This window comes from Pinus tabuliformis, chromosome 8 (assembly GCF_031772625.1).
Source record: "Pinus tabuliformis cultivar Carrire ecotype Pingquan chromosome 8, CPIR1, whole genome shotgun sequence".
Classification (NCBI taxonomy): Eukaryota; Viridiplantae; Streptophyta; class Pinopsida; order Pinales; family Pinaceae; genus Pinus; species Pinus tabuliformis.
In genome coordinates this window covers 1,442,432,114-1,442,442,545 of record NC_142294.1, presented here as the reverse complement: position 1 = coordinate 1,442,442,545, position 10,432 = coordinate 1,442,432,114, and the positions used below count along the sequence as shown (strand labels likewise).

The following is a 10,432-nucleotide window of genomic DNA, read 5'->3' as shown; positions in this document are numbered from 1 at the left end:
AAAAAAGTAAACTCCACATACACTAATTCACATACATTATCATAACTGGTAATAAAATCTTATTTCAAATACTAAAATAAAATGTCTCTTAAAAAATCAAATGGCCGGCACTGTGACAGAAAAAAAAAAATTGTAATCATTTATTTCTATTTTAAAAATATAAAAATTATGTCTAAAAGAAAAACAACTTATAACAAATATTTGTTTAAAGAAAAACAACTTATAATAAAATATTTGAAACTAAAGCTGCACCACTGTCCAACGTTCAGCGCCTGATAACAATTGCCCGCTAGATGCTATCCAGGCAGACTTCAGCGTCTTGTACATTAACTTCCTCACTGATGTTTAACACATAGGAATCTACATAGCAATAACGGTTTTAAATCAATTTATTACTTTTGACTTATAAAAACACAAACTATAATAAAATTCAAAAGAGAACCCCGAATTAAAAATATCAAACCCCAACGCTTCCATGCTGCCAACCCCGCGGACCAGTTTCAGAGCCACATACTGCACTGAGGACAGCATACAGATCGTTCCTAGTAATCATCTTTTCCGTTTTCATTTTTTAGCTTAAGATGCAACACAGTTGTAACATCCCTACCGGGTAACTCATCATAATTAACAGTTATGAATAGTTATTTAGTTTCGGAACTGATCCTTAGCATTCGGAACTGATTCTTGAATTTGGATATTGGAAATGAGATCGAATATGGGGAGGTGGGGGCAGTTATTGATTTTCCGTTCCCGTGCACCTTCTCCAACGAACTCGGCCCGATGAATCGAACTATGGAATCGGGTCCACTACTTATTCTCCTGTCTTGGCATGGTGCCTAGTCGTGGGGATCGGACTCAACTCGTCTCTCAAATGGCTTCCATGCTTCAGGGACCGGGCCGATGTAGATTTATCGAATGATTCCTTTGGGTGAACTGAGTTTCACAGTGCCTGCAAATGTTCAACTTTTCGTGAGGCGGCACCCCCTCGTGCTTCGTCGAAACGAAATAACGTTTTTATAATGTAACTATAAATGCGTATGTTCCTCGTCGGTCTGCGAATTGATTAGATACCCCTACTCCACTTTCTGCACGCTAAACGAAAGCACCCGGAAGGAATCTCAAGAGCAGGCATGGTGTGGATTCTCGTGGCCACATGTGATGCCAGTCGTTACCCTCGGCGCAAGATTTGGAGCTCATCCTTACGAATCGCAAATCCAGGCGGTTTTCTCTGCAAAGAAAATCTTAAAAACTCGCTCACAGCCCAATTCTTCCAACAAGCATTGCTTCCTGCTCCTACTCGACTGATATACCGAATTTGAGTTTTGCAGAAGGAAGACAGACAGTTGTTGTTAAGGCTGCGATGGCTCTACTTGACGCGCTCACGCTCTGGTTGTTTCTCTTTGGGTTACTGTCACAGAGTGCTATATTATTGGTATGGGGCACAACCTCTTCAGTTCCAACTGCCGGAACAATGGTCCACTTCTACAAATTCGACAAGATCAGGAGATGTGCTGATGTAGAGGTTTTTGTAAAGGAAGTTGTGCAGAAATGGTATTTCAAAAATAAGAGTATCACTGCTGCGCTGCTTCGTATGCATTACAGTGACTGTTTTGTCCGTGGCTGCGATGCATCCATTCTTCTGGATGGCTATAATGGTAACCTGCCGGAGAAGAAGGCTCCACAGAATTTGGGTCTGAGGGCATTCGATGTGATCGAAGATATAAAGGCTGCGCTGGGAAAGAAATGTGCAACAGCAATCTGGTGGCTCATCCTTTGGTTTTTCAAGGTGGAGCTGAAGGTGAATATGAAGAGATCAATAGTTCTTAATACTCACGCCCAGATCTAAAGATAAGTAACTGCATTCTTATAGAGAGAATTTTTAGTGCATGCTTTAGAAGAATGATTGATTTTATATGTTCTCTTTGTAAAGAGAATAGGTTAATGCATGTGGTAATGTATATGGTAAAATATTGATTAATTTATCTGTTTTCTTGGTTAAAGAAGTACTTAATGAGTCCATGCTTGTATCATTAAAAGACTATGTCCACTGCATATACCAAAGAAGGGATATTAGGATAAGCTAATGGCTCAAGAACAGTCATCGTGTTATGGAGATGTGTTCTTTGTATGTTAGCAAAACTATGATAAATCTTGACCATTGTGTTATATGTTTTAAAAAGAAACATGGACTTGTAAATTAATGGTTAGATCTCTTAGAGAGAGATATGCACCAGTGTGAATAAGCATTGTGAAAAGTAGAACAAGAATTTACTTGAATAGATGTACTAGTTAGTTAGTATGTTATGCTTTCTCATGCAAATGAGTAGATGATAAAAGATCATTTTTAGAGGTGGCTTAATGAATTATTGATATTGTAGCTAATCTTGTTGCCAAGATTGTTGTCAACAGCAATGACAGGAAAATATGGCGGTTGGTGCCAAAGGAAAGTAATGTTTAACATTGGCAGGAAAAGGATTAATCATCCATGCAGATGAGTTCAAGTTGCAGTATTGTCCATTGCTAGAACAATTATGCCACAAGGAATGTTGCATGTGGCGGTATGTAAATAAAAGATTACATGGAAATTGTATTAGCTTTTAGCTAGTTATGTGACAGCTTAATGATAATTCATTGTAAAGATTTTAATACAATGGTTAAGGGATGGAATCCCTTATGAGCCATTGAGTGAGGGGTGAAAACCCTCACGAGCGTTTAATAATAAGATTAAACATTTGCTGGTTTTCACCCTACGGGGTTTCCAGGGTATATCCGTGTTCAATGGTGTGATTGATGTGATTGCTTTATGTGTCCGTTGATAATGATGGGTCCTTGATGATGATGGTTCTTTATTTGATGTGACAACCATAATGTCTTAGTACATGATTATCTAACATGGTTAAGGATATCAAGAAATGGATGCATGGATTCATGAGACAGTTTATGTTATTACAGTGATGGTTAAAGGTTATGCATTGGTTATGAAACTTACTGTCTTTGATGGCAATTTACTTGATGTACTAATGAATACTATGTCTAATGGTTAATGATGATTGTGGAGTTATGAATTTGATAAATTACTAGCGGGTAATTTGTATTAAAAATTCTAACTTCCTACTTTTACCTGCGAGGTTACCGGGGTATGTGACAAGTGGTATCAGAGCTAAAGGTTGCAGTACTGGCGCCTTTGGGAATTGGTAAGCGGAAAGGATATTGAGGTACGCCATCAGTAGGCATTAACTCAGGTACGAGTTTAATCATTCACATATTCATTTATGTAGTACACTACTTTTGGCATGATAGGTGTGATTCATGTTTATAACTGCTTTAAGTAGTAAATAATAAGTTGTTGCATAACTACGTTCATAACGTTAAATTCCTGATGAGGATAAAATACAATGAAACTTTTGTCACACCTAAGAACAATATTGAGTACTCATTACATTCATGAACAATATTGAACACTCATTGAGGGAAGTGATAATCAACTACCAAGTTTGATTTGCAAATATGGCAATAACAATGATGCATTTAATGAGCAAAATTGAAGTTACAATGAACAAAACTTCCTGAGCCAATGCATGAATATAAATTAGGGGAACATCCTTGAATAGGATGAAAAATTGTTTTAAAAAGGACATTAGAAGAACCCCTTTAGATATTGAAAACATGCAATGAGTCAAGCAGCGAGACTTGATTGTCATAACTAACCTTGATTCAGTCTTGTCATGGATGCATGAAGACGATTGGTAGTTGAGATTGGTTAGTGTTGTATGACTAACCCATAGAACTTATATGCATTAATTCAATTGGACTAAGATTGTTACAATAGTGGTAAACAAGTGAAGGTTGATTGATGTCACATGCATGGAATGTGTGTATGAAGATTTTTACTCTCTCTGTGCTATAGTCCAGCTGTTCATGAGAGGAGTTCTTAATTTTATTCACCATGAGAATGCATGATGAATAGTATATGCTTATGTCTTAATAGATTTAATGATGATTACCCTCTAATTAATTGAAATCCATTAGCATGGTATGTGCTTATGTTAATCATTATTCGTTGGGAGATAAAAACCATTGGAGCCTCGATTTAATGATGGTTGAATTTATCTCTACTATGGGAATGATGGATTTCTTATGCATGTTGCATTCCAGTGTGAAGTTAATTGTAGAGGCATGTGCAGTGAGTAACATTTCTAGGACCTATTCATGGTATAATTACATGTGATAATTATACATAAATAGACTACCTGTGTTAATACAGTTGTCAGTAAACTCTAACTACCTTCCCCAACTATAGATGCTTCCAAAGGAAATGGAAGCAAGGAGAAGGAAGAAGACCGTGCTGTAGGGACAGACGGAGATAGGAAAAAGAAATCGCTAAGTCTGGTGGTGACCAGATAGCGCAAGCTTTGAGTGTCAGAATCTTGCAGAAGACACTAAGTCTGGGATTGACTAGATAGCGCTCGATGTGCATATGAGTATTCCTTTGACCATGCTTAAGGAGTTGGAAAATGTGTGTTGATGTTAATGATTTTCGTAATGTCTCCTTGAACTCATTATTCTGAGATGGTCACATAGTAGAGTTATGATAGTTGTTGCATCTAGCATCAAGTGGTAACTCTGGTGCATGTGTGACACTTAGGAGATTATGCTTCTAAATGCATAAGTAGAGTAATTGCTCCTGGTAAGGGTGGGTTAATTTGTTAGTTATGCATGTTGATCCAAGGATAAGATAAGTATCTTGCTCACTTTCTTGAAGAACACATATGAATGTTTTATATGATTTCTTAGTAGAGAAAGTATTTGAATGCATGCAATAAAAGAATAGTTCTTTTATAGATTTTCTTGGTAAAGGAAATGTGTTAAGGCATGCAGTTAAAGATTGATTATTTTATATACTTTCTTAATAAAGCAAATAGGTAGTTCCTATTAGGAAGACTCCACGTGAGTCTTGTGTGTGAATGCTTGTCTCTCGTCTACAAAATCCTTGCTAAATATAGCCAAAGTATCTTCTTGAGAAAAGAGGATGAGGCATATAAATGTCCTGAGGACAAAGCATGGAAGGTGGCCAAGTTTTCTTGAATTAAAATATGTATCTTTATTTGATAAAGGCTTCTTGGAAAAATATATATATACATATATGCTAATTGCATTATGATTCTAGTTAGTTTCTAAGTTCTAGTGAAATGATTATGCATTACATGCATGATAAGATAGCTAAAGATGTGCTTCTAGGCACATAGATATTCATTTCTAACTTTCTTGAAGGAAGAGTGTATTATATATATACTTAAATATAGTTTCATTCTAGAAGAGTGTGCATACTTCATGTATGAAGATGAAGGATTTTATGAGAATTTTCTTGAAAATAAGAATAGAGGTTCTTTCCTTAAAGACACATTAGAATAGTGTTCATACAAGAACCAAAATCCTTACTTGTCTCATGAAAAGAACTATGTGCATTGAAGTAAAGTAATTGTGTTAGGAGAACACATGTTGCATATTGGTAGCTATTGTGACTTTGGAATTATGAGTCTGTGTGTACTTAGAGAAAGTGGTCATGTTAGCTTCCTTGAAAATAATAATCTCTTGGAGAGATTGTCTTGTTGGATGAGCTGTGTTGATTGCTTGATTATGATGCATAAAGGATAAGTAAACCTTGCCTAAAGATGGATATCTTTAATAATTCCCTGAAAAGGAAGATAGAAGAATGAGGTTAAAATGACTTCCTTTAAGAAAGAGGTATGTGGTTTGTTGTATAAAATGATGGTAGTCTTCTAGTGAAGGGAATAAGTGTTGCATACATTAAAGAAGGGCTTATATGATAAGCAATGGTATGCACAAAGATTAGTCATTATGATATAGAGTTATGATCTTTGTATGTTAGAGAGATTATGTTTAATTACATTAACAATGCATGACCCAAGCTAGCCATAGTAAACGTAAGATAATACTCCATTAATGATGATTTGAATTAGAACAACAGGCTATGGCAAAATTGGGAATGCTGAGAGTATTAACTCAACTGTTGTTGACATTTATACATTAATGAGTATTTGCATATGCTTTTATACATGACAATATTGAATGCATGCACATTCTTGGAAATTGAATACGTGTTAACTGATGCATATTTATAACTAACGTTGCTGATGGGATTAAGTAGTGGTAGCTTAATGGCAACAAGAAAACTCATCACATGAATTGCTGCAATGTGAAATGCAATCATAAATGAGAAAGAATGATGTTATATGGTATGCATGAATTATGTTATTTGGGAATTTGCATGCATACTATGTGTATGATGGATATGTTTCCCATCAATCTTGATGTTGTGGACCCATGTGGGGGTTAAGTGTAAATGCATGGTATACATGCATGTTTGTTGTGCTAATGATAATGATTATATGGTTCATTGTGTAAATTACTTTGAGAAAGAGTAATAAAAGAGAAATTTAACATGCCAGACAGTTGTGGATAGTTGAGTTGATGACAGTTACCTGCCCGGAGGGGTTGATGGTACCTGTCTGCCCGGACTGTGAAAGGCTTGAATGCCTTGGGTTGATGACAGTTACCTGCCCGGAGGGGTTGATGGTACTTGTCTGCCCGGATTGTGAAAGGCTGGAATGCCTTGGGTTGATGGCAGCTACCTGCCCGAAGGGGTTGATGGTACTTGTCTGCCCAGATTTACTCTCCCTGGAATTCTTGAGCTGGTTGGCCAGTGGAATTCCATGTTAGACCTGGTAAGGTCTCTATCAAAGAAACTGTCTGGATGTGAAAATGACTCGGTTTGGTTGTGGAAACTAGTTCCCATGGGTTGGGAATTCTTTAGTCTATTGTGATTTTCATGGCTAAAGGAATTAACTAATCAGTTGTAGGTGATGTTAAAAATAAATTCTATATATAGTTGTGTGAAATGTGTTATGCACATTCAACAGGAATGAATTTAATGTTCAATAAGAAGTTATTGGAAATTTTAATTCCTGTATCATTTTATTAATTTTGTGAAAGTCTTAGTAGGGGCTAAGACCATTTCCAAATGATGCAGTGATTGACTGTTTTGATGATTAGAGAGCTAGGTGCTCTTTTGGTACTTTTAGAAGTACTTTGCGGATGTCTTTAGTAAGAATTCATGCAGTGTGCACGTGAGCAGTGATTTATCATTTGTTGATTAGTGTTAGTGCTCTTTAAGTACTTGTAAAAGTACTGTGATTTAGAAATCATTTAGCATTGCACAATTGATTGCTAGTCAAAAGTATTTCATTTGACTCAAAATATAGTGACTAATGTGATTGAATTTGTTAGTCATATATTACAGGAATTACTTACCATGGAAGGTTGAAGAGTGGTCCAACCACTATTGAAATGCTTACATGAAGGTATTCATGATCTTCAAGCATAGATGGTAAGTAATGGTAAGTTGACACAGAGAATTGTTATCATGAATGAATAAGGGCCAAGTGGTGGCGATTAGAAGTTGCATATTTTTGCAATTACGAATGCTTATGTTTATTGATGCTTATAACTAATGATATTTCTTATGACTATATCATTACTATTTTGTTGGTTGTCATTTCCTGGAATGACAACTTTGATTTTAAAAAGGAAGGATCACATTTTGTGTGGTTTAGATGGTATATCAATGAGTAAAATCTCAAGTTCTCAATGAAAGATGAACACCGAGGACGGTGTTCCTGTTAAGGGGGGGAGTATGTAACATCCCTACCGGGTAACTCATCATAATTAACAGTTATGAATAGTTATTTAGTTTCGAAACTAATCCTTAGCATTCGGAACTGATTCTTGAATTTGGATATTGGAAATGAGATCGAATATGGGGAGGTGGGGGCAGTTATTGATTTTTCGTTCCCCGTGCACCTTCTCCAACGAACTCGGCCCGATGAATCGAACTATGGAATCGGGTCCACTACTTATTCTCCTGTCTTGGCGTGGTGCCTGATCGTGGGGATGGGACTCAACTCGTCTCTCAAATGGCTTCCATGCTTCAGGGACCGGGCCGATGTAGATTTATCGAATGATTCCTTTGGGTGAACTGAGTTTCACAGTGCCTGCAAATGTTCAACTTTTCGTGAGGCGGGCGCCCCCTCGTGCTTCGTCGAAATGAAATAACGTTTTTATAATGTAACTGTAAATGTGTATGTTCCCCGTCGGTCTGCGAATTGATTAGATACCCCTACTCCACTTTCTGCACGCTAAACGAAAGCACCCGGAAGGAATCTCAAGAGCAGGCATGGTGTGGATTCTCGTGGCCACATGTGATGCCAGTCATTACCCTCGGCGCAAGATTTGGAGCTCATCCTTACGGATCGCAAATCCAGGTGGTTTTCTCTGCAAAGAAAATCTTAAAAACTCGCTCACAGCCCAATTCTTCCAACAAGCATTGCTTCCTGCTCCTACTCGACTGATATACCGAATTCGAGTTTTGCAGAAGGAAAACAGACAGTTGTTGTTAAGGCTGCAATGGCTCTACTTGACGCGCTCACGCTCTGGTTGTTTCTCTTTGGGTTACTGTCACAGAGTGCTATATTATTGGTATGGGGCACAACCTCTTCAGTTCCAACTGTCGGAACAATGGTCCACTTCTACAAATTCGACAAGATCAGGAGATGTGCTGATGTAGAGGTTTTTGTAAAGGAAGTTGTGCAGAAATGGTATTTCAAAAATAAGAGTATCACTGCTGCGCTGCTTCGTATGCATTACAGTGACTGTTTTGTCCGGGGCTGTGATGCATCCATTCTTCTGGATGGCTATAATGGTAACCTGCCGGAGAAGAAGGCTCCACAGAATTTGGGTCTGAGGGCATTCGATGTGATCGACGATATAAAGGCTGTGCTGGGAAAGAAATGTGCAACAGCAATCTGGTGGCTCATCCTTTGGTTTTTCAAGGTGGAGCTGAAGGTGAATATGAAGAGATCAATAGTTCTTAATACTCACCCCCAGATCTAAAGATAAGTAACTGCATTCTTATAGAGAGAATTTTTAGTGCATGCATTAGAAGAATGATTGATTTTATATGTTCTCTTTGTAAAGAGAATAGGTTAATGCATGTGGTAATGTATATGGTAAAAGATTGATTAATTTATCTGTTTTCTTGGTTAAAGAAGTACTTAATGAGTCCATGCTTGTATCATTAAAAGACTATGTCCACTGCATATACTAAAGAAGGGATATTAGGATAAGCTAATGGCTCAAGAACAGTCATCGTGTTATGGAGATGTGTTCTTTGTATGTTAGCAAAACTATGATAAATCTTGACCATTGTGTTATATGTTTTAAAAAGAAACATGGACTTGTAAATTAATGGTTAGATCTCTTAGAGAGAGATATGCACCAGTGTGAATAAGCATTGTGAAAAGTAGAACAAGAATTTACTTGAATAGATGTACTAGTTAGTTAGTATGTTATGCTTGCTCATGCAAATGAGTAGATGATAAAAGATCATTTTTAGAGGTGGCTTAATGAATTATTGATATTGTAGCTAATCTTGTTGCCAAGATTGTTGTGAACAGCAATGACAGGAAAAGATGGTGGTTGGTGCCAAAGGAAAGTAATGTTTAACATTGGCAGGAAAAGGATTAATCGTCCATGCAGATGAGTTCAAGTTGCAGTATTGTCCATTGCTAGAACAATTATGCCACAAGGAATGTTGCATGTGGCGATATGTAAATAAAAGATTACATGGAAATTGTATTAGCTTTTAGCTAGTTATGTGACAGCTTAATGATAATTCATTGTAAAGATTTTAATACAATGGTTAAGGGATGGAATCCCTTATGAGCCATCGAGTGAGGGGTGAAAACCCTCACGAGCGTTTAATAATAAGATTAAACGTTTTCTGGTTTTCACCCTACGGGGTTTCCAGGGTATATCCGTGTTCAATGGTGTGATTGATGTGATTGCTTTATGTGTCCGTTGATAATGATGGGTCCTTGATGATGATGGTTCTTTATTTGATGTGACAACCATAATGTCTTAGTACATGATTATCTAACATGGTTAAGGATATCAAGAAATGGATGCATGGATTCATGAGACAGTTTATGTTATTACAGTGATGGTTAAAGGTTATGCATTGGTTATGAAACTTACTGTCTTTGATGGCAATTTACTTGATGTACTAATGAATACTATGTCTAATGGTTAATGATGATTGTGGAGTTATGAATTTGATAAATTACTAGCAGGTAATTTGTATTAAAAATTCTAACTTCCTACTTTTACCTGCGAGGTTACCGGGGTATGTGACAACAGTTTTTTATTATTGTTGTGTTGAAAATTGTATTTTATGGCTTTAGTTGGATCAATTTTGTTTTGAGATGTATTTATTTTAAATAAAAACAAAGTATATTCCCGATAAAATACATTATAATATTAAAAAAATAGAATATATATATATATATATATATAT

At 36.6% G+C, this 10,432-nt stretch overlaps 1 protein-coding gene across 1 annotated transcript; it reads left to right on the top strand.

Moving 5' to 3' along the window:
* The first annotated feature begins 1,130 nt into the window (after positions 1 to 1,130).
* Positions 1,131 to 8,970, top strand: LOC149241123 (uncharacterized). The gene is made up of 5 exons (XM_089370442.1): positions 1,131 to 1,221; positions 1,329 to 1,798; positions 7,831 to 8,025; positions 8,192 to 8,342; positions 8,453 to 8,970. Exons 1-5 carry the CDS (start codon positions 1,131 to 1,133, stop codon positions 8,968 to 8,970), a joined length of 1,425 nt encoding a protein of 474 aa, XP_089226568.1.
* Positions 8,971 to 10,432: the final 1,462 nt, after the last annotated feature.

Excerpts from the sequence above, each read along its gene's own strand:
- LOC149241123 (XM_089370442.1), top strand. The coding sequence starts at position 1,131 with ATGGTGTGGATTCTCGTGGCCACATGTGATGCCAGTCGTTACCCTCGG. Across the intron at positions 1,222-1,328 it reads ACGAATCGCAAATCCAGGCG|AAGGAAGACAGACAGTTGTT; the intron begins GTTTTCTCTGCA and ends TGAGTTTTGCAG. Across the intron at positions 1,799-7,830 it reads TTTTCAAGGTGGAGCTGAAG|ATCGAATATGGGGAGGTGGG; the intron begins GTGAATATGAAG and ends ATTGGAAATGAG.